This window comes from Leuciscus leuciscus, assembly GCF_965113295.1.
Source record: "Leuciscus leuciscus genome assembly, chromosome: 16".
In the NCBI taxonomy this organism is placed as follows: Eukaryota; Metazoa; Chordata; class Actinopteri; order Cypriniformes; family Leuciscidae; genus Leuciscus; species Leuciscus leuciscus.
Window position 1 is genome coordinate 15,172,695 of NC_138740.1, and position 25,327 is coordinate 15,198,021.

A 25,327-nucleotide genomic window follows, 5' to 3' on the forward strand; every position below is an offset into this window, starting at 1 on the left:
GGTTTCTTGTGTGTTGACATGCGTTTGCCAAGGTATTTTGCGCGGTTGTTAGCGTGTTGCTTTGCGGTTGCTGGACTCTTCTGAGTGGTTTTTCATGCATTACTATGTGGTTGTCAGGATGTTTAGAGTAGCCTAGTTGGTTGATATGCGGTTGCTTAGGTTAGGGAAGGTTAGGGTCCCTCACACGGTTTGCAGCTTGACGTGCTGTGAGGGCTTGTGTGCATCAGTGATGCTGAGAGCTACGCCACTGGTACTTCACAACTACTGCTAGGGTCACCCATAGTGGACAGGTCTCAGCTGAGATGCCAGACGAAGACAAACCACCTGATTCTGGACAGCAGAAGATTGACCTGATGTTCCTGGCAGAAGATCACTGTCTTGTTACAACGACAACAACATCAGCGGTCCCTGAATGGAAGAAAATTCAGGATTCAAGAAAAACTGATTATTTGTGGAAGTCATCAATGGATCAATGGAAAATTCAGGATTCAAGAAAAACAGATTATTTGTGGAAGTCATCAATGGATCAATGGAAGCAACCGATCGAACAGAACAAGGTAAAACAGTTTAATATTAGCAAAGGCTGCATTCTTTCTTCAGCATTTTTGTAAAAGCATTCGGGCAATTAAATCAGAGGAATGCTAATATTATAATTTCTTACATTCTTGTATATGTTTGATAATTATGAAATAATTCTCTTCTAAATTCAGGCACAAGATCATGTAAACACAGGTAAGCAGAGAAAATGATAAAATACAACAATTACTATTCACAGGTAAACTATCATTGTAATCTGAACTTCATAAACAGACACTGTTCTGCTTCTGCTGTTCTTCTGTTTTGTCCTTCAAAAAATTTTTTGTCATGCCTTAAAATAGCTTGAATGTAACTCTACACCCTTGCCTCATTTAGTATACCGGTTCTATAAATATGCAAACCAGCTCTACTCAGAGATCCACTCATTGACAATCACATGTTGATCTGATTGGTTACAAGGTAGTTTGTGACATAAACACCAGCGATTTTTTCACATGGTTTGTCTTAAAGCATATTAAAAACACCACATAGACATATAAATGTCAGGATGCACACTCGGATAACAAGGTTAGAAGGATTCAGAATAACTTTTAATGAAGCTTTCGTTGGACAGCAGGTAAATTCAGATGCATAAACAGATACTGTGAGAATAACATTGATGAATGATCGTCTTTTCTCTTGTAGATAACGGCAGGCTTGAATGTGGCATGAAACACAATCCGAGGAACACAGAGCATGGACACCAAGGAGAATGTGGGATCTCAGGACAAGTATCACAGGTAAGTATCACAAGGATGTACTGTGGAAACAGACTGGAACAGTTCGGGAACAATAGTCTGAAATGCACAGAGAGCAGGTTAGTGGGTCTTTCCTAGTTCAAGGTTCGACTGGAGCTGAGGTGTGTTCCTTTGTAGTGCTCAGTGATTGCTGGGATTGATGACAGGTGCAGGTGATTAGTATTGAGTGTGATCTTTGTGTTGTGGATGTGAATGAGCCTGACTGATTCCTGACAATAAACAACATTAAAAACTTGAATTTCACCACAGGGGGACTTTAAAAAGCTCCACCGCAAGGATCCATTAGGCTTCTATTCAAAGGGTAGAAATACCTGCAGAAATACTCATAAGATATTCTTATAAAAAGTTGTGAAATAGTTTTTTTTGTGTGAATAGAATGCAACAGAATCGCTTTAAATATTTAATTTTGATCTCATTCATACTTTTGAGAAATTGTTTTTTTCTCCTCCAGTCACCACTGTAATAAATTAAAATAGCAATAATAGGAAATGGAAACAAATAATAATACAAATCAATATTGCATGAGTTCATGTTATCATAATACTGTACTTGAAACACTGAATCAGTCCTCCATTGGTCAAAGAGCTCAATCGTCAATCGCTGTTGTCACAGAAATGGACATTTGTTTTCTTTTCTCGTTGTTGTATTTCTGCTGACACATCCATAGATTTCTCACTCTCCTATTTAACTGAAGTGTCGTCTGCTGAGGGAGTCAAAGCTGAACAATAAGAACAAACAACAGGTTTTTATGTTATTTTCATTATTCTAATTGGTTCAATTTAGATTTTTTTATTTTTATTTCTGTGTTGCCATGTACTTACCTATGCTTGCAGGGTCCACAATCTGCACTGGAATGGCCTGTCCGTCCTCCAACAAGATCTGTGTGATGCCACCTTCAGCTCTGGCATTAGTCACAGAGGTCACACTCACCGGCTGGCTCATGCCGAGCAGGGTCGGGGGGGGTCACACAGAGATATGCTTTCACCAGCACTGCCACTTGACTGGAGGAACTGGGACGGACTCAGCAGAACAGGCTGTGGAGGTGCAGGGCTGGACGGCTCTGGGGCTTCTGGTGGAGGTGGGGGTGTAGGTTGGGCAGTGTCTTCAAATGGACACAAGGCAGGCTGTATCTGGATGGCCTATCAGACAAGAGGAGAGCACTCTTAAAGGATAAGTTTGCCAACCAGATTTGTCCCAGGCAACAGGGAACATTCTCACAAAGGCAAGTTTTTATTCCATTAATGTTAATAGAACATTTGTTCAAAGTTATATGTTTTTAAATAATGTTCTCAAAACTTTAGCACAAAAACAATGATCTTTTTTTCTGAAATATTTTAGTTGGATGTTTATCTATTTTTTTTTTTAAATGTTACAAATTGTTTCAGAGAACATTCAAAAGTAACCTTCACATAATGTTTGCAAAATTATAAAATTGAATGTTCCCTTAACGTTCGCATTAACCAACAAAAGTTTTTACAATGTTTAAAACTAGAGGTTTTGAAAGCCATGAAATAACGTTTTCATAAGTTTATGGGAACATTAACAACAACTTCAAAACAAAAATGTTTAAAAAATGATTAAATAATCAGGTTTTCAAGCATTTCATTTTAATGGGTTTTTTGTTTCTTCAATTATACCATCAGAACAGTTGATCACCCTGAAACTTTTTACATTTATTCAGAAATGAAACAATTAATGCATTAATTTAATAAATGAATAGATCCATATAAAAAATGATCATTTCAGGACAGGGTCACCTGGAGATGTGCAAAGATCTTGGGCTGCAGTGAGGTGAGAGAGCTGAAGAGCTGCACAGCCTCTGGAGAAAGAGTGTCACTCTCTTCCAAGAGTCCTTCCTTCTGAGGGGACACTGTCAATATAACAGCAGTACACTAGATTCTGTGGCAGGGTAAACAATGCTTATACTTGGACTACAGGTATGTGCTTTCTTTTTGAGGCAGGACCTTTCCTCTACTCTCTAAATTGTATTGAATGATTCCAAGATTATTGTTTTAATAATGTATGTCGGATTTCAAACAATATCTCAACAGTATTTCACCATCCACAGTAGCTGGAGTCAGGGTCACAGTCTCTGGAAGCCGGTTATTAGCCTCTGCTTTCCACTGCAACAACAACAAAAACATACAAATAAATGCTTACTACAATGGTTGGCATATTTGTGCTCACCAATCTAATGCTTTACAAACATGTTTTCTGTATCTGAGGTAGCCAGTGGTCCCGCCGTCAGCTGAAGAGCTTTCTGAGCCTCATGGATGTGGTTCTTGATGTCACGAGCGGGTGTAGTCGAGAGGGTAGGGACGCCCCATCCTCCATCGTGACATCCTGCATGGCTTCACTGTCCAGCTCCTCTGTCTCTTCTTCATCTTCATTTTGTTCTTCCTCTGCAAAGCAGATCTGCTCTGGAAGTGGAGGCAGGTTTGCAGTGTCCACGTCATGGTACAGGTGAGCTTTCTCTGTAGGGAGCTGGGTGTAATACCTGTCTTGGCTTTGTAGAGTATGTTTTGATTCGTTTCTTGCTCTGACCCTTTTTTAGGTTGAACGCCCTTCCTCCGTGGACCAAACTGGCATTCCATCACAATGGCTCTGCTCCCTTAAAACCATATTAAAGATCAAGATAAAATGACTTTGTGTGCATATTGTAAAACCATTACATTATCTGCAACAACAGCATTCAATCAAGGCTTAAGAACAAGGCATGTCCAGCCTTGACATGCAACTTGCTATTGCAAGCATTCTCGTTCTAGAAACAATTTGATTGAACAAAAATCTGGACAAATTAGTATGGAAGCTTGTTTACGCCATAGAATAAAAAAGGGTAATTGTGACTAGGGTAATTATCTTACAATTCGGACTTTTTTTCATGCAATTGCGAATTTACATCTCGCAATTCTGACTTTTTTTCTCAGAACTGTGTGATATAAACTCGCATTTGTGAAATATAATGTCAGAAATGTAAAATAAAAGTTAAAAAATATATAAAAGTTAGACTTTTCTCAGAATTGCAAGTTTATAACTGTGAGATAAAAAGTTGCAATTATCTCTTAAATTGTTTTATTCTATAATGATTTGGTCTGTTTCCCCCCAAAAAAGATCAACACTGTAAATTATAAATTCACATACAATGCTTTTTAAATGTTTGGGGTTGGTAAGATTTTTTTGCTCATAAAATTAGCAAATGAAACTTTAGTAAAAACAGTAACATTGTGAAATATTATTACAATTCAAAATAAATGAAAGCTTAAGTTCTGCCAGGAAGACTCAATCAGCGCGTCATGTATTACCTCACTTCTAACCAATCATGTGCTAACACTCGCAGTATAAAAGATTGGTACTTACATTTGTCTGAGTTCGCAGATGCTGACGCTGCCAATTACCTCCATCCTCCCCCACCACCACCAAGATGGTACCTTCCCCTTCATCCTCCCCACCACCACCAAGATGGTACCTTCCCCTTCATCCTCCCCAACCACCACCAAGATGGTACCTTCCCCTTCATCCTCCCCAACCACCACCAAGATGGTACCTTCCCCTTCATCCTCCCCACCACCACCAGGATGGTCCCTTCCTTTACCTCCAGGGGGTCGGCTGCGCCCCTGCCTTCATCTTCAGGCAGGATATGCAGCTTCCGCTACCCTCGCATTGCGCGCTAAGGACGGGGCCTACGCCAAAGAACTTTATAAATGTATGCTTGCTGGGCTGTTAATAAACATGCACTTGTTATATCAATTTATCTCCCGAGTCTTTCTGGTAGAACTGTCTTCTGTTCAAATATGTTTAAATTGAATTGAAATGTTGCTGCTTAATCTTTATGAATGCCTTCACTGTCATTTTATATTTATTTAAAGCATCCAACTGAATAAAAGTATTTCTTTCTTTCCAACAAATCGTATCTGCTAAAGTTTCATTTGCTAATTTTGTGAGCCAATATACCACTAGCATTATTCAGAAGTCCCCAAATTTACAGACATCGATTAAAATTCCAATTTTGAATTATAGTCAAAACTCATTAAAATAACATATAGACTATGACTAAACAGCTTTAAGACTTAAATAAAAGTATCTCACATAAAGTCGTACCACAGATCCCACAAGCAAAAAGGGCCATATTACCTGCATTAACAAAGGGAATGCCATCGTAGGGCACATACTGTGATTTCCACATGAGTCTGGTGGCAGGTTTAGCCGGTGAGGGTGATTGGCGGGTGCTTGTGTAGAAGCAGAACGGCCTCAAGCTCTGCCTCTGTGTTACAGTAACCACGGTACGATTCTCCGATCTTCTGTTCCTCATGAAACAATCACACAGAAAAAAGATTCGCCAAGCCACATTAGCTTGACATCACCAGATTGTGTTGCTGTAAATGGATCTGTTTGACAGAGGGCTCTACGCACAATAGAAAAAGTACAATGCATTTAGGCTATTTCCATGCATATTACACTACTTTTTTAAAGTTATTATTTACATTTTTGTAAGTGAAAGTTTTGTAAAAAACAAAACAAAAAACCCCTCAATTTATCCATTTTCTACTGGACAAACCTCACACGAGCCCAGTTTGGTGCCCCTGGTGGTAATGGCTTCACTGGGGCTCAAATACATCAGGAGAACTGAAAGAAATGAGAAGACATTTCAGTAAAACTGTCCATAATTTAAGGTACACTTAAACTCCAGGAATGGGGCATGGCCTGAAGCAGTTTTCTTGTTGTTCAAGCAAGGGATAAATTGAGCCAGAACAGGAGTTTAATTGGGTAGTTTGCTTGTCAACCCATTCCATATGCATATGAATGCTTTTTACCAATCCAGTAGATATTTTCCAGCTCCATATTTGCGCAAGACTTGTAAAATCTGTGTTCAAATAAGTGATTTTCAACATTTAAAACAAATCGGCTGTAAAAAAAAAAAAAGCATGTAGTTTATAATAAAAAAATGGTAATAAAAAGCAACAAACACAATAGGAAAGTTCATCTTTCAGATTAGATACAGAATGTGACAGATATAATGATGTGCAAACAAGGTTTACTGACCATTTTTTCTAAATTGTAATACCAGTGACATTCTGAGCCGCTAGTGCAGATAAACTATGGGTGCCATCATTGTCTTTTGTGGATGTGATGATTGACTGCTGTCTTTTCTCCACAAAGATTCCTATTTAACAGAACAGAAAGAAATGGCAGAACCGGACAGCAACCAATTTTCTTCATTATCTTTTCATTTTCTGTTTATTTTATTAGTTCTATCTAATTTCTTCATTATTAGATGTTAACTACTCTATTATATACGCATACACATACACATACACATACACACACACACACACACACACACACACACACACACACACACACACACACACACACACACACACACACACACACACACACACACACACACACACACACACACACACACACACACACACACACACACACACACACACACACACACACACACACACACACACACACCAGCCACTTTATTAGAGGGCATTTGAGTGTAGGGAACTGATGATCTGAGTTGATTTGAGCTTTGTGACATTGTGCATTATCCTGCTGGAAGTATCCATCAGAAGATGGGTGCACTGTGGGCATAAAGGGATGGACATGGTCAGCAACAATACTCAGGTAGGCTGTGGCATTTAAACAATGCTCACTTGGTACTAAGGGACCCAAAGTGTGCTAAGAAAATACCCTCACACCATTACATGCATTCAGAGATGCTCTTCTGCAGACCTTGGTTGTAACGAGTGGTATTTCAGTTGCTTTTGCCTTTCTTTCAGCTTGAACCAGTCTGGTCATTCTCCTCTGACCTCTGGCATTTTCACCCATAGAACTGCTCTATGCTGCTCACTGGATATACTGGATATTCTTACTTTTTCTGACCATTCTCTGTAAACCCTACAGATGGTTGTGTGTGAAAATCCCAGTAGATCAGTAGTTTCTGAATTACTCAGACCAGCCCGTCCAGCACCAACAACCACACCGCGTTCAAAGTTCCTTAAATCACCTTTCTTCTCCATTCTGAGGCTCATTTTGAACTTCACGTGACCATGTCTACATGCCTACATTCATTGAGTTGCTAGAGTTAGATATTTGCGTTAAAGGGATACTTCACCGATTAGCATTAATAGCAGTAATATATTTAATAATAAAAAAACATAATTCATTACCAGATGAGTTTGCTACTTTCAACAGCTGACCGTGAGGTAGTAACATCTGAGGTCCCCCTATAGACACAGATGGGACACCGTACAACTGTCCATTCTCCCCTTTCACGATCACCTGAAAAAATGCATCTGTCTTTGAGGTGGGGAAAAACTGTCATAAATATATTGTTCAAAATGACTTAATGGGTGGAATACATAAGGTCAAGCTCATATTTTAACATTTTGGTATATCTGGTGACTGAGTCAAGTACATGGGTAATACACATGTCTTCTAGTGTGAGTAATAGCCTGTAGTTTATGGTGATGGATCATAGTGCAATGTCCTTACCACCCGCTCATACTGAATAGGATGTCCGTTTTGATCAAGTATAACTAAGTTGTCCACTTGTCCCAGGACTGTAGAGGGCTTCTGATTGGCTGCTACAGTTTCTGGGGCTGGAATGACTGACGGAAGCACTTGTGCATCTGCATTTTCTTTAGATTTTGAGTTTTTGCCAGGTTGCTGATACATCACAATACAAAAATAATAAATCGTTTGATCACAAAACATTGACAGCTGATATTTTACAATTATTCTTTGCAGTTCAGATTTATTTATTTATTGCTATTTAGTATTTAAGGATGCAAGCATTTTGGTAAAAGTGTAAAAAAACAACAGTGTCTAAAAAGCCCCAGTCGTATTTCACCAAAAACCATAGAAATTATACTTTGTATACAGTAAAATTTATGAGATTCTTATACTCATTACTTTAATGCCAAAAAGTGATTGTTTAAATTGTATTATCACAGTATTTATCACAGTAATATCTGTTTCACTTTTAATAAAAAAAAAAAAAACAGTTTGATAATATATACAAAAATACTGTATTACAGTAAAGAGAATAATCAGTCAAAAATGTGAATAGTTAAATTAAAATGTCAGAACACATGAAAATAATAATTTGTGGAAAAAAATTTGCTGAAATAAATCAAATGAACTTAAAAGAATACAAAATTATTCATGGAAAATATAATACATTTTTATGACATACGATTAGGGCTTTTGTGAGATTCACCCAACTCATTTGTTTGTTTGTGTGTGGCCATTAAACATAGTATTTTAGTGAAGAGTGAGTTATACAAGGATTATTCAGTACTGTACAGTATTTCTACTAGTCTACATTTCTCCTTACCAGTCCAGCTCGTGTGTGTGCAGACTGTAGATCCTCTCTCTCTTCAGACTGAAGAACATCTGTCACATCTCTCTCTTCCTCCTCCATTTATTCTATCAGACACACACAGCAGTCTAAATCAAGAGCCCAAGCCAGAGATACACTACAATTATGCATGAATTGAGATGTTTTACTATTGGAGTAATATTTTTGATGGGTGTCAAACTGAACCCTTTAGTAGTTGGAGAGAGAAAGATGCACACTGCTAGCCACATTTCACGCATACGCTATTTTTGTGTGTAAGGTGGCCGTCTCTTTCGATTTTTAGGTAGAAGTGCAATGCTTCATAAATAAAGCAGCAATAAAAGGAGAATTTGTCAGTGATTATTTTGCAACTCATTAATCTCAATCTCACTAACATTTCAATTGGAACGTTTAGTCAACACTTCTAGTGTTTGTAGGCTATGCGAGCAATAATTCAGGTTTATGTGACAGTGAATCACAGAAATAAATTATAAATAGAAAAATAGAAAAGCATTAGGCTTATTTTAAATTGTAATAATATTTCTGATTAGCCTACTGATTGTTTTTTTTTCTGTATTTTTGATCAAATAAATGCAGGCTTGATGAGTTTAAGAGACTTCTTTCAAAATCATTAAAAATAGTAATGTTACCAAACTTTTGACAGGTACTGTATAAGATATTTCGAAGAATATGGGTAACCAAACATTAACAGTTGATGGGCATCATTGACTTCCATAGTATTTTTTCCCCCCATACTATGGAAGTCATTTGTAACCGTCAACTGTTTGGTTACCCTTCTTCAAAATATCTTATTTTGTGTTCAGCAGAAGAAGAAACTCATACAGGTTTGGACCGAACAACATGAGGGTGAGTAAATTATTACAGAATTTTCATTTTTGGGTGAACTATCCCTTTAAGTGGTGAAAAATATAAAAGCAGAGTCTAATAATAAACACATTAGCGAATATTATATGACCGTCTGCTGATGTTGAGAGTGCAAATATTGAGAAGGCAAAATTACAGATCTTTGGCTCATGAATATTAATTAAGTCACGAAGCTTCAAGAAGATTACGTAGAACGTCAATGATTGATTAACATTCATAACTTTGTCGGATCCGTAGAGATGGTACTGGACAGTAGCAGCAGCCTCTGTATTCATCTGGAAACTCTCGCGGAGGACTCAGATTCGATTTCGGCCCTCGATCCAATTCCTCCCTTCTCTTCTTAGCAATTTATTGTCTAATCTCTACTGTATTTGCGAATAAAAATATTCGTGATAGTCAAGCCTACGCCATAGTATAATTAGTGTAAGACGAGCGCCCTCTAGTGGCTAAGCCTCGGTATTCAGAGTTGCGCATGCGCAGTGGAAACTCAAACGGTGTGTGTAATGGCTGCCTGATGGAGTAAGTGAATGTAGATGCTTCTTCTCTTCTGCTTGTAATTTGACCGTTGCAAACGGAGAACGCCTAACAAGACGTCTGAGCTAAAATGGTTTATATTCACCCAGGGGCGCAGCCCAAGACGAAATCTAACCGCGTGAAGTGATTAAACAACATGTAAGTCTATTTATATTATAATTATCGTAGCATTTGTAAGGGGATAACGGACACAGTTCTGTAATGCTGTTAGCCGAGCAGATAATACTTATTAAATGCTACATACTAAACTCATTTACCTCAAAAAACGATACTCGCTAATGTTTTAAGACATTTGAATCGGTTAACGTTATATATAAAGTTGAACGAATCACTAGCATCAAGAATACATCCTTTAGTTAGCGCAAACTCGCTACAGCCAATGAAAGTCAATCATTATTGTTCAGGTTTACGTTTAAACATGTACTCGTCGTATTATCAGTGTAATATTTAGTTTATATAAGGTTTATCTATTCAGTGTTTCGCCAGCATTTTTCTTTTTTTCTTTTTTGAACTGTGTGACTGTTGATGTGTCGGGGTTACTAGAGTTCAAACACGTTTAACACGTCAGGCGTAACTATAACTAGTCCACGTGAGTTTAAAGATGCGAAATTCAACACTATTTTGTCTTTACAGCACAATTATTTTACTATATTGTTGACTAAAGCAGCATGTTATGTAAGTAGTGGATCTTCCATCCTGTGGTAATAATAAGAGAAGTAACATTAGGTGTGTCGTTCCTTCCACTTACCAAAAGTACCTTGTATTACCATGGTTTCGTAAAGAACCGTGGTGTTATTATCAATGTTGAAATAGTTTTTTGTTGCGTATTATTATTATTATTTTATTCATTTTTGAAACAGTGATATATTTTTCAGAATTCTTTTATGAATTGAAATTTCAATGAACAGCATTTAGTTATTTGAAATAGAAATATTTTGTCAAATTATAAATGGCTTTGTTTTTTGATCATTTTAAACGTCTTTTCTAAATAAAATTATTAATTTCTCTTTCTCTCTGTCTTTAACCCACACTTTTCAATGGTAGTTTATTACAGTTTCCACAAATATATTAAGCAGCACAACTTTTCAGCATTGATAATAGAAAGAAATGTTTCTTGAGCATCAAATTCGCATATTAGAATGATTTCTGAAGGATCACGTGACACTAAAGACTGGGTAATAATGCTGAAAATTCAGCTTTGACATCACAGGAATAAATTACATTTTAAAATATATTAAAATAGGAAGCAGTTCTTTTAAACGGTAATAAACTTTCCCAATATTACTGTTGACTGTATTTTTGATCAAATAAAAACAGCCTTGATGAGCATAAGAGACTTTTTTTTACTCTGGGTTTATGACCGTTTAGCTTTATATTTCAATCTGAAATTCTTTATTTGCATATCTTCTTGACTGAGTCGCTCTCATGATTTATGTCTTCAAAGCTATGTTTCTCTCTCAGTTGAAATCGAGGCCTGTTTGGTGCCCTGCTGGTCATGGCAATGAAGACCCGTGTGGAAGCGGTTCTGAACGTGGGTCTGCGGATCCCCAGCATCATGCTGCTAGAGGTCCTGTACCGATGGGACGTCGGCTCCTTCTTCCAGAAGATCCAGAGAAGCAGTCTCAACAATAACCCCCTCTTCCAGTACAAATATATAGCCTTGTACCTGCATTATGTCGGTATGTACAAACACAACAAGCAACCTCTCCCTGTCTATACATCAAACACTGAATGACATTGAACTGTCAAATACAGGACTGACACATGACTCTTAATTATGCGGTAAAAACATGAATGATGCTGCCTTTTGAGGATACTGTTATTACTATTCTAACTGATCTAACTTATGAATTTTACCTGGTATGTGATCAAATAGGCAACACAGTCAAAGATGGATCTGTCACGTCTAGACTTGGTGTGTGGGCAACCCATTATACCAATGCAGCAACGCCCTGGCGAGTTTCGAGTGTGTCTTTTCTTCATGAAATGTAAAAATGCAATTTTACAGTGTAGCTTCATGGCTAGTTTTCTGTTCTTGGTAGTAATACTGATGTTCCACACACATTAATGTCGTGTGTGTGTGTGTGGGCGCGCTTGTTTTCTTGGCTGTCTGCTCTCTGTTGAGGAAAAGCAGAGTGCTAGTGCAGTGTTTGTACTCTGGCTCGAGTCCTCTTGTAATGGGCCAGTGGAAACGCAGAGTCAGGAGTTTGGAAGATTTTTATGATGGGAACGGTCTTGGTTGTTAGTCATTCAGGCAGTAATTAAACTATCGAACTGCAAGCTGTAATTAAGCTCCGTTCTGTGTCATGATGCCTGTTTTGTTTGTGTCAAAGAAAATGAGGAAAGAGAGAAAAGTGGAGGAGACACGATTACATAGAGAGAGTTTTTTTTCCCCTTTCTCACTCTTTTTATACACGGAATAAAGAGTGTAGCAATTCAGTAATGTTGTCAAAATTCTGTAATTCACTACATTACCTTGAAATATTTCGTTATTTCATTCAGAGAAATTGGCGAAGCATTTAAGGCATCACATTTAAATGGTTTTCTCAGGCCAGATAGCTCTGATGGACGCATTGATTTTAGCATACCTCAAATGTAAATATTATTAGATATTGACATGTAGTGGCTGTCAAGTCCCTCAGGGAATTTTTTTATTTGAATTATTGTCTGTTCAATCTCCAAAACCTACCAGAATTTCATTCTACTCAAGCCTGGTTCTCTCTTACAGCAAGATTGCACAAAATACTGGAAAAACTCACACTATTGTTTTTGTTTGTGTAAAGCTAAACAGTCTGCTAACTACCATGTAAATAGTGTTTATAGTCTGTTTTTGTAGTTGAATATTTTAATAATAAAATGTTAAAACTTCATGTAAAATAATATATATATATTAAAATGTAAAATTATAATTATATCAATTGTAATACACCTGCACTGCAAAATATTTATTTCAGAAGTACATCAAATAATTTACACTACAGTACTATAATTACAATAATTATGTCTTAATTTCTTCTCTCTCAAGAGTTAAACCTTTGAGCTTTTGTGTTAATGGTAAACATCAGGGAGACCTTTAGGTTTCTGTGGCAACAGGTTTACAAATGCTTTTAATTACAAATATAGTGTATTTTTGTATTTCACATGCTCATGTTGAGAACAACAAGAATATTCACATGTTTGGGTGAAAGTTGGCTCCTCAGTCTGATTCAAAATAAGGCCATCTGCTGAGAAAACAGATGTTGCAGGGACACAAAGATAATTGTGTGCTAAGTGAAGTTTCTTACAGCGCTTTGTGTTTCTGTTCCTAAAACAGTCTCCCTTGACGAAACTTAAAGAAAGTTTTCTCATGCATGCATCTTTAAATTAAAGTGTGTGATCATGTATATCAGCTTTTATATCGGCCACCCTGATCTGTACAATTTTGGCATCATCCATTTGGCATCCGCCACTACCAGGCTTGGGAGGGTTACTTTAAAAATGTATTCCGTTACAGTTACAAATTACTTCATAAAAAAAGTATTCAGTAACGTAATCCAAGTACTATAATATGAAAGTAATGTAACTGATTACTTTGGGATTACTTCAAGGTCACATATATAAATAAAGTCAAGCAAGAAGAAATATATAAAAAAATTTTTTTTAAAGAATTTGGTCCAGTGTACAATATTTGCAAAATATACACACATGCCTGAAATGTATTTATGTAAAGGGCTATACAGACATCTAGTGGCTAATGTATGGTATTACAGATTATATTGTTTTATTTGTAACTAATTTTTAACTAAAAAATAAAAACTCAACATTTACATTTTTTACACAATCTACATATTAGTTTATTTTAAAATAGGCCTACATGTTGACTAAAGCCGTGATCTTTCTTAATTTGCCTGACTGGACGTGGGGCGTTGGCAGTGGGAGTTCCCCTACGTTACCTAGACAGCGAACATCCCGTTACGTGAGAAAAGATTTGAAAGGACATTTTGGGTACTAAAAAAACTACTCTCCTAATTTCTACAAAATAGCAGCGGAATTTCCATGAATTAAAAGCGATTTTACCCGCAGGCAGCATCGTTTCTACTAGCAGCAGTGATTCAATCTGCGTCTGAGGAGATTGTAGACAGCTGTTATTTGCACATGCACCAGCGGGTGGCACACGTGAGTCATTACTGGCAACAGAACCAGGAACTACTGTACAATCAAGCAGCGCTTAATATAGTGTTATTATGCCAAAATACTTATTTAGTTTTAAATGAAACCATTGTAATCCTGAAAGTATTCCCCCTTTTTTTCAAAATGTAACTATAATCTGATTACTATGTTTTTTGACGTAACTGTAACGGATTACAGTTACTGGATTTTTGTATTCTGATTACATAACGCCGTTACATGTATTCTGTTACTCCCCAACCCTGGCCACTACTTAGTTAGCTAGAAAAACAACATTGGGGAGCAGCATTTCGCATTATATCACACATTCATTTTATTTCTACCTATTAGTGATGTCTTATTTAATGTTGAATAAATCTGTCATGAAAAACAAGTTATGAGCCACCGTTTAAATGGTTTAAAGGGATACTTCAGGATTTAGGATTTAGCATTAAGCTTTGCATTAGTAGAAAACCTGTAGTATTTTCGAATTACCGTGCTTTCTACCCTCATATCCCCCTGAGATGAGAGATTTATGTATTTTTTTGTCTGGAAAAAAATCCTCCGATGACGCAAAAATCGTCATTTTGCGTCATCGGAGGATTTTTTGGCCAGAGGCTAAAGACTACAGCCAGTAGTAGTGGCTGTCCCGCATGTTTTCAACCCGCCCATAGAGGGTGGGATCTCACTCACAGAATGTACACAAATGGCGCTTTTCCACTACACAGTACCGGCTCGGCTCGGCTCGACTCGACTCGCCTTTGTTTGGTTTTCCACTGTGTAAAAGTTGTACCTGTACCTGCTTCCAGGTACTTTTTTTCATACCACCTCCGGCGAGGTTCTAAGCGAGCTGAGGCGATACTAAAATGATACTAAAAACACGGCAGACTGCTGATTGGTCAGAGAGAATCGTCACTATTCACTGCGTCATCATTGCACGCGCCAGACGGAGTATCCTGAATAAAAAACAGCAAAAACAAAAACAGCATACACTCGATTTCCTCCATTGTCCTGTGTGTGTGTGTCGCGTAGAAGATTAAGTCACAGCAGTTTCCTGCGGCGTCGCTATGACGACCAGGTACTATTGTGGAGGTACTATCTGCAATGGAAAACGGAGCGAACAGCGAGCCGAGTCGAGTCAAGTTGAGTTGAGCTGGTACTGGTAATGGAAAAGCGCCAATAGTATCTGTCGTCTTTCTTTGGAAGCTAAGCTAACAGGCTCTTGTTCTGTGGAGAAAGCTGAGTAGTAGGAGAAAGCTGAGTAGTAGGGGTTACCATCCTCTTTTTCCCGGACCTGTCCGGCCGTCGAGATCGTCCAAAATGTCCGGGATTCGACTTTTGGTTTATGCAGTCGCCATTCATTGTTTACATGCACACCTTTTGTTTCAATTTAACTGAATTCATTCCGATTGGTGAATCTGAATGTAGTGTTTACATGAACGCTAAACAAGTGATCGGTCGATGTGCGTTTTAACATTGCTAAGAAAATTCCCGCTCCTCCGTGAGAGGTAGGAGACCGGTGCGTCTCACACGCTCATCAGTAAGCACGCCACCGGCCTCGCGCCGTTCTCCCGCGGCCCTCAGCCTCGTCCTGCTCGCCACAGTAAACATTATGTACTGTAGAACGCAAAAGCCGAATCCCGGACATTTTGGGCGATCTCGAAATCCCGGGCAAACTCGTCACGGAAACTCACTAGTAGCCTAGCCTTGTTTTCAACTGCGCTCTCTTACCGGTAGGCGTGGCCTCCTAAGGCAGCGAAGCAAGTGCATTCTGGGAGTTGTTGTCTTTCATCCACATAAGCCAAAAATACATTTTCTGGCTTTTCTCAGTCTAGAAAGCTCCAAATTAAAAAATAATTTCACATTTCTTCTACATAAATGACCTATTTTAAATACAAATTCATCTTTCCAGAGGTGAAGTATCCCTTTAATTTCAACACCGCAAGTTTCACGAATTGAGAAAATTAGCAGAAACATTGTACACTCGATCATGTGTTGTCGCAGGCGTCCAGCAGCGGTTTCATCTATAATGAAATGAATGAATTGTTGAACGCTTAATAGTACATTCTGGTGTCTGATTTTATCCAGCTGCCTGTTGACTTTGCATTGCAAATACAGTTTTGACTACTCCATTTATCCAGAACCCTATCTCTGAGTGTGCAAACTGCCAAAAATCCAGTGACAAGGATGCGAATTCCTTTAAGAAGTAATTCTCTAATTAAAAATAAATGTCACTTAAAGACTTATTTTCTTAGCTGCCTGGAAGTAAAGAGGCGTGCAATGAGTTTATCGAGCTTATGTCAAAGGCCTGCTCTGTGTTAGTTTATTGTTCTTCAGTATCGTCAGTTAAGTGGAAACTTTAAAGGTTTTTCACACATTTTAACGTGACTACCATCGACATGATGCCACACTTCCACCACCTGATACAGTTTGATACAGAATGCTTGCTTAAAACCAACAGCACAGTGTCTCTGTGACCTCCAGCTAAACGCTGTCAGTATGATCCAGTTGTACAGATAACATATATGGCTTAAACATTTGCACACGTCTCTACCACACCTTTCTCTCCTCACTGTCCGTCTTTGCGCGACCTGCGTTGGACACTTGATCCAGCCGAGCGGGTTTCAGTGATGCTCGACGCACAGGACGTAACACTGAATAATAAAGAATAAAGAGGCGTGCATTCATCCTTTGGCAAATATTGGTGTGTTTTGCCTTTAAACCTATTGTGAAGTATTCAATGTGTAGAGTATTTCTTTTTTATTTTATGCAAATAATGTTAACTTTTTTTATTTATATATAGATCATATTTTATGATGGCATTTCATTATTATAATAATTATAACATTTTGGTTAGTCTGATTTATAATTGGCTACCCAAAAACGCAGAATTGCTATGCTTAGTTTTTCATTTGCGAATTCATACCCAAGTAAACAATTGCATAATGATTCTGTGGTGGGTGAAGTCAATATAGAGAGAACAGCTGCTTCCAACACACACACCTATAAACTAATGTCGCAGAGCTAGACTAGCTTTCTCACACTGCACTTTCTGGAATGATTTAAGCAACAGCAAATGCTTCATAGATGATCCCTTGCAAGCTAGATGCTCACCCAGCTGTCCAATGCAGTATATTAGATTTCAGCCTGTTTGAATCGGCTGGATTCTCTCTGCATATTTGGTGCAGCGGACATAAACAACCATAAGAAGGACGATTGTTTGCTAGCCAGACACAAATGAGGATTTTCTTTATGGTAGAATTTTTCCCAGAGCTGTTCATTCAGTTAAAGATATTTGCGGAGTATTGGCCAGTATTGGAGATGAACCGTTGTGGTGTTTGATATAACTTCCTGTTGGCCTGAACGGTCTTTTATGTTTAGTGTGGCTTACAGAAACTGCTGACACTGTTAAACAGGCAGGGTTGAAGACACTACTGCTGTGATAAAGATCTCACCACCGCCAGTGTCATCGACCCATTTCTTGACCCCTAGTGTTTATTCCTGGTTTATAGCTATAGGCTTTTTTCTGTGAGTTGAACACTGCCGTTTAATCCCATGGGATTTAAATGAAATCAATAGCTTTTCTTTTTGCTGTAACAGTATCCTTAAGCATTTTCAGTCTGCACTGTAAGTAAAAACCAGAGCTGTATCCCACTGTTTTAGGTATTCTGTTTCATAATCACCAGCGTTAGCAAGTTAATTTGGTTAATATCTCATAACACAGATGTAGTCTTGTATTGTAATATAGCAAATGCTCACATTGAACAATACTTTTACAAAATGTAAGGTCATACAACTGTCCTCATAATAATGAAGCAAAAAAAAAGAATGAAAAAGTAGTTTGGCATAATTAGGGCTGGGCGATATGGATTTTTTTTTTATCACGATATGTTTTTCCATATTGATCGATCTCGATTCTTATCACGATATGTAGTTTTTGCAGATGCTGCCAGTGTAAGGGACATCCTGAAGCTTGAAGAAACAAGATATTCACTGAAACTTTAGAATAAAGTTTAATAACATGAAAAATTAAACAATATGCCTTCCAATAATGAGCACAAAATATTTTTGTTAAGGTCTTCATGCAGCCAAAGGATTCACATTACCACTCCCACATTGTATGAATCTTTCCATTGGTCAAGAGAGCAGCAGGGCCCACAACTGGCAAAAGAAAATTCAGCGCTCTTTCGCTCATACAGAGTTTTATATGCTTTCAAACAAGTGCAAACTAGTAAGTGACTGGTCAGTGGTCACTTTTCAATATATTTTACATTTTTTTGATTTTGACCGGCAGAGGTTTCGTTTTCCGGACATTTTGATGATATGCCGGTCAAATATCGCCTCTTAATTAGTCAAGTTGAGGAAAACTGGAGGCAGGCTATGTAACTTAAAAAATGACATAATCAGGCCGTATAGAATGCAACATGTTTATTAGCCTAACTTTCAAATAGACGGAAAAAAACATGAACGTCCGATTGGCGTCAATCAACGCCAATTGTTTTTACTATGGTTTCACATTTCATAGTTTAACAAACCAATCCCCCTTCCCCACATAAAATATCTGAATAGTAGCCTATTGTTTTTACTCAAGCGAACTTAATAATACTCTCTCAGTATGTCTCATTTAGCTGGTAACATTTAAATTGGCCACCGTGAAATGACTCCTTGTCAAATGAACTGGAACAAACAAATGACTAGGCCTATAACATTGTCTCGCGTCATTTTAGGCTACTTTTTACGCTGTTTTGCAGTGCTGAATTGTGCAGCTGCCGACTTAAAATCAAAACTTCCCTGTAGCCACGTTTCCATTACAGATTTGCGCAAATGTTTTGCGCTATTATCTAAATATCGATAAAAAAAACTATTGCGAAATGACGGCGTTTCCATTAATGCTACTTAATGCATTACTTGTTAGGCGACTAAAACGTCCTTTTTTTTCTCTGACGTGGCGTGTTATCCGAGCATTAATGGCAGGGAAAGACCCTTATACTGCGAACGACACATATAAGGAGTTTCTGGGTGTTTCGCCCTCATTTCTGCTCCGAGGTTTTGATTGTGCCATTTATTTGAGATTTAGAATCCAGTATTCCTATAGGCTAATTATTGTTTCTTTTATGAATTTAATAAAGAACTCTGTCTCGTATTCTGTCCAAACGATCCATGTAGGCTACTTTTGTGTCCATTCGTTTTTCCTTTTTTAACCCGTAATTGAAAAAACGAAAAATGAACGGTTGTTGTCTTTTTAAAACGCAAAGTTGAACACCAAAATTTTTATTTGAACTGGCTACACCAACTGCTGCGCAAAAAAGTAAATACCGACGAATTTTCAGATTTTTGTTTATGACTTTTTGCCCCTTTATTAAACATTTAAAATATTCACAAATTAATATGGAAAACATGTCGATTTTACTGGTTTTCTAAGGCCAAATTAGAACCTGGAATTGATGTTTTTCCCGCAGTGCTGAATGAGAAGAGTCATTAATATTATTAATAAACTATTGTTTTCTAAGTGTCGGCTAAAATCATATCTCCATCTCCGCTGTTAAGCAGATGCGCTTTTAGAGAGAAATGCACCTTTCATATGGATTGCATAATCAGAAGGTATTAACTTTCGATTCGAATTTGTTCGTTTTAAAGTGGACATTTCAAGCTTTAGCCTACATAGGCTATATTTTGTTTCAGTTCTCGCGCTGCAGTTTATGGAGATCATGAAAGTGCGTCTGATTGTTTTATTTTATTTTACAAAAGCACAACGTTTTCTTGTTATTGTGAGTTTACACAAATAAAAGTAGTTGAGAATAATGTATTATTATTTTCTGTATGACCAGAAATGATAGAGTATTTTAAGTTGTTTCCACTGTTATTGCAAGTGTTCGCGCCCGCACCTCCGTGCCATGCATGCGCGCTCCACACTCAGCTTTGTTCCTTTTTTGCATAAAAGCGTCTTCTAAATATAGCCTATTAAATGTTATAATATAATAAAATTATATAAAATTATTATTTGCGTAGCTATACATGGACCTCAAACACACCGCGTCTTCTAAGTCAGGTGACTGTAAATGCGCAAAAAACTGTTTCCATATCAGTTTTGCGAAATATTCCTTTTTTGAATTGCCTGAAAAACCTCCTCATGCGAGCATAAAAACTTTTTTGCGATAAACGGGAGTTTTTGCGAAATTGACGTGTTTCCATTGTGCGTATTTTTAATTCGCAATTTCAATTTGTGCAATTTGAAGGGTAGCCTAATGGAAACGCGGCTAGTGTCTCTCCATAACTTGCAATGCGCATAAGCCGCGTAACCTTGTTCTCCGCAAGGCGACTTCGCTGCTTCGTCTTGATCCGATTCTGCTTTTTCTCCGGTGGTGGTGGAGCTGTCTGGACATCTGAGGCTTCAGGCGTTCCTGATTCACCATCGTCCGTCGCGTCTGGCCTCTGAAAAAAGCTTTTACAGGCGGCTAGTCTGCCTGGGCCTGGCCATATTTGAAACGTCTCACTCATTCGTTCGTTGTTTAGGTCTATATTACAGCCGTTTTAGGCGTGCGCTTTATTTGAAATGCAGCATGCGATGTTGTTTAATAACTTTCAAACGGTAGAGCCTGTTCCTTTATAACATAGCCAAAGGTCGGTGTATTTTTGCTTTATACATTTTAGGCTTATTCTCAAATTCAGATTGTGTTAGGGGGGAGGGGATTATTAGGCAATTTTAATCGGACAATTTGTCTGGAGAGATTTAATTTTGTCGGACATTTCATTTTTTTTCCGGCCAATGTCCGGCATTACCGGACAACGGAAACCTGAGCCATATCGCATTAATTATATACGGCAGCCGGCAGACTGATACTGTTGTTGTTGCGCTTACTTTTTCATGTGATATCGAATAATATGTCCCAAGCATATTATCGAAATCGTTAATTTTTATCGCGATCCCGTATCGAGATCGAATTATCGCCCAGCCCTAGGCATAATCCTTTAGTATTAACCCTTTCACACGTAAGTTTAAAATATTCTGGCTGACCCCCCAGCGTGAGTTTTTCAAGGCGACCGTTATTTAGAATGTCACTTTATGGTTTCCGTGGTGACGCGTCATTGCTTGTCACGTGACACACCGCAGCAACAACAGAGCTGAATGAATGATGATCTGCTTTTATGTCATTTTTCCTTTTTTATTCAAAATATTCACAAATTTGTTAGATATGGCATGAAATATCTGATATTCCGGTTGTCAAATATATGCAAGTGGAAGTGTTTTGTTGTTTAAACACATTTATAACGATCGCGTAAGTTCAGCTGTATTCGCGATGGGCGCCGCCATCTTAGTTTGTGCCGCAGACGCAGTTCAGAGAATCGGATCTGTTGGATTTACAACACGTTAATTCATCCACTTCTCCCGAAATACATACAAGTAAGTGGCAGGTGAACTGGGAGAAGAATAGAGTAAACTTTAAAGTTACTTACACAATGTGTATCTGATATGAATAAAACTAAGTATAATGGAAAGGATTATTATTGCCTCTTCCTTTGACATCAGTGTGTATTTTACAAACTCTAATGTATTGTTTTTTTAGTACTTATATGTCTGGAACCTAAAATAAACATTATGTGGTTGAAAACACTGAAAAGTTGTGATTTATGACAGCTCTGAGCGCGCCTGTCTCTGGCTCAGCGCGAAAGCACATTTGAATTTAGCAGTTGATCACGTCATGCACTGACCGTTCTAATCACACCGGTGTGATCGTACGCTCCAGGGACCAGCCTAGACTGATCACACCGGTGTGATCGTACGCTCCAGGGACCAGCCTAGACTGATCACACCGGTGTGATCGTACGCTCCAGGGACCAGCCTAGACTGATCACACCGGTGTGATCGTACGCTCCAGGGACCAGCCTAGACTGATCACACCGGTGTGATCGTACGCTCCAGGGACCAGCCTAGACTGATCACACCGGTGTGATCGTACGCTCCAGGGACCAGCCTAGACTGATCACACCGGTGTGATCGTACGCTCCAGGGACCAGCCTAGACTGATCACACCGGTGTGATCGTACGCTCCAGGGACCAGCCTAGACTGATCACACCGGTGTGATCGTACGCTCCAGGGACCAGCCTAGACTGATCACACCGGTGTGATCGTACGCTCCAGGGACCAGCCTAGACTGATCACACCGGTGTGATCGTACGTGCGAAAGGGTTAAGATATTAAGAAGTTGGGAATTTTTGTTAAATTAATTGTCTTTCATCTACCAAATCAAAGTAATGTGGTGAGACCAACATGAAGCGGGAAAACGACACAATAAGAACTGAAGGCCCCTGTAAAAACCTGTAAAACCCAGGTTGTGTCGTGGTGCAAATTCACAAAACAATGCTATTTATGGATTTATAATTCATGCTATTTATAAAAAATCAAGGTAAAAGTGTTTAAAACTTTTGAGAATGTGTGAGATGCGTACACTCACATGTATTTAATGTGTAAGGAAAATGTTAATACTTTTTTACATGATGGTCACACCACATTTTAGTAGGGATGGGTATCGTTAAGGTTTTAACGGTATTACTACTCTTACCGATACTCCTTATCGATCCGGTACTTTAACGGTATTCTTATCGGTTCTTTTTGTTATATTAAAAAAAGGGGGAAAAATTATTTAGAAATTATTTTATATTGCTTTATATTTTGAAATGTAAAATAAATATCTATAGCAAAAGAAAAAGCAATGCTTTAACAAAACAAATAAAACATGTATGTTATGCAGAAGGGTGCAGGCTTTTGTGTTTTATATAGACAGACAGGACGCCAAAAACAAAGTACAAACACATGGTCAAACAAAAAAGTATATAAAACAAATATACAAATTATATACCCAGTGCTTTAATTTCAGTAATGTCCACTGACATTACTGTTCAGGAGTAATATGGGTTAAAAAGACATCTAATAAAGTCAGATGTAAAATAACACTGCATAGTTTATCATAGATAGATTAAAGCTTATATCATTCAAGAGCTGTGACTGATTTTCTCTTTGCCTTTTGTTGTTTGATTCACATTAATGGAGCAATCGTCAGCAGGATTATTAGACTGCTGCCTCTTTAAGACCAAATGCAGATCTAATCATTATTAAGCCTCATATTTTCTCCCAACTATTTACGCCGATTTAAGACATAAACTGTATTTAAGTGAATAAACTGTTTAAGTGAATCTCCAAGACGGCCATTTTGACATATTTGTGTATTTGATCGTTTAGATGCGCACACGAAGCCCAAAATATACGTTGCTTGTCTCGTTGCGGTGTGTTTCGGAGCGTGCGCCGCATTTTGGAACAGCGTTTATTGCGTCAATTTTGGTACTTTTAATAGCCTTTTATTATCAAACGCGTCCCGCAGTTTAGCAAAAGTATATACTACATTTTACAACAATTACCGATCATGCAGATTCTGACGTTACTTTTGGGTTTTAGGGAGAAATGACAGCGCATCGCTCTGTGAAGGAAAGGAAGTTGCGCTGGAGAGAATGTGGCTTTAGTTTTTAATGGTTACACCTCAAATATCTTCTTTTTTATAATCATTGGAAGCCTAAATCTAAAATAAAATTAGTTTAATATCAAAGATCTAAAGTGTAACCTTTTGAATGTTCTGTCCTCATCGTCACTCATTAAGCAGGGCTGTTGTGTTGCGCGCGCCGTGGCTTTGCGTGAAAGATCGCTCTCTCTCTCTCTCTCTCTCTCTCTCTCACACACACACACACACACACACACACTCTCTCTCTCTCTCTCTCTCTCTCTCTCTTAAGCAAAAATGCATCACAGACAAATGGTTCAATATTATTATATATAGAAGTGGCTGGCGAGATTAAATTCGCAAGATAATCATTTCTTAATAGCAATAATAAATAGCACGTGTACTTTCATAATTTCTCTAGTACCGACAGCAGAACCGATAACGTCCGAGCTTAACGATCCAGCGGTCTTTCAAAATTCAGCACCGGGGCCCGTTTAATACCGGGTTTCGGTACCCATCCCTACATTTTAGTCATTAAAGGCACAATATTGTACGATTTTTAGATTAAAATATCCAAAACCACTAGAATAATTTTGTTGACTTGTGCACTTACATTATCCCAAACTTTTCCAACAATGTTTAAATCCAGAGAAATCAGCAGTTTTAACCAGGACATGGACCATGTCATTGCATCCCCTGTCAATGACATCATATTTTAAAATTAATTGCATTTCATTTAGCAACGTGAGTCATCCAGTTTTTATTTGTTATTCTGATTTGGATCTAGATTACGGCAGTGTGCAATAAGTGTCTCATACCAGCCACTGAGTGAACACACAGAGTAACGTTATAACATAACTTTCAACACACTCTAAATGTATTTAGTATGATTGCTTTAACCATGTAAAACAGCGATTCATTGCGTATGTGGGGTAACGCAAAGAGCGGAAGTGGCCGACTGCACCATAAGCATAATAAGCATAACTCGAGACCGGTGTGTATCGCAGGTATTTCACATTAGCATTCGCTCCAGCGGCCTCCTTCGGCCCGCCCTGCTTCATACCACAGTAACGTTAGTAAAACTTGAATACATTCACTCATCCATGAACATTATTTCATAAATCCTGTCGGATTCCTTTCAATCGGCTGTGGAGGTGAAGACGACAACTCCCATGAATCCACTCTCATTCACGCCCTCAAGCTACGCCTTTGTTTTGGATAAGCGACCTCTAGCGGCGAAAATTACATCATGTGCCTTTAAATAAACCCTTTTATAAAAGTTTTGCAAAACCATATGAAACCAACATGAGTACAAAGAGTATGTTTCTAACTTGTCATATGCTATTTTATTTAATTTTTTTGCAAAAAAAATTGTGTGCAGTTTTAAAGATTTTTTTTCTTTATTGTGGATGCTCTTATTTGTCATTGACTCTAATGGATAATTTAATATCAAACTAACTTTATTTTTGTGTTTTATGTTATTTAATGAAAATGGCATAAGCAACTTGTTTGTTTTTTGTTTGTTTTAATCCAATACATATCTTTGTATCATTATTGGTGTCAGTAACTGAGACTCCCTTTT

At 38.0% G+C, this 25,327-nt stretch overlaps 1 protein-coding gene, 1 long non-coding RNA gene and 1 pseudogene across 5 annotated transcripts in view; 2 read left to right on the top strand and 1 right to left on the bottom strand.

Annotated features, from left to right (window-relative positions):
- Positions 1-1,218: 1,218 nt before the first annotated feature.
- On the bottom strand, positions 1,219-9,403 carry LOC309477531 (calcium-responsive transcription factor-like; annotated as a pseudogene). Its single transcript, XR_014211684.1, has 11 exons — positions 8,686-9,403; positions 7,842-8,015; positions 7,517-7,628; positions 6,375-6,495; positions 5,890-5,957; positions 5,466-5,632; positions 3,584-3,945; positions 3,394-3,489; positions 3,092-3,204; positions 2,156-2,473; positions 1,219-2,052 (listed from the first exon to the last, which is right to left on the bottom strand). The product of XR_014211684.1 is annotated as a calcium-responsive transcription factor-like (transcript).
- Positions 9,404-9,808: 405 nt separating this feature from the next.
- The window catches only part of rnf145b (ring finger protein 145b), a 30,839-nt gene continuing 15,320 nt past the window's right edge, over positions 9,809-25,327 (top strand). The window contains exons 1-2 of one of the 3 annotated variants that reach the window (XM_082141848.1): positions 9,809-10,092; positions 11,569-11,786. In XM_082141848.1, the coding sequence (XP_081997974.1) occupies positions 11,603-11,786 (184 nt within the window). In that variant the 5' untranslated portion in view covers positions 9,809-10,092; positions 11,569-11,602. Of the gene's footprint in view, positions 10,246-11,551; positions 11,787-25,327 lie in introns of all 3 variants that reach the window. The other 2 variants (XM_082141847.1, XM_082141846.1) reach the window with 2 other exon arrangements.
- On the top strand, positions 14,526-25,326 carry LOC309478285. Its single transcript, XR_014198922.1, has 3 exons — positions 14,526-18,097; positions 21,213-22,779; positions 24,286-25,326. It is a non-coding gene; the product is annotated as an uncharacterized lncRNA (long non-coding RNA).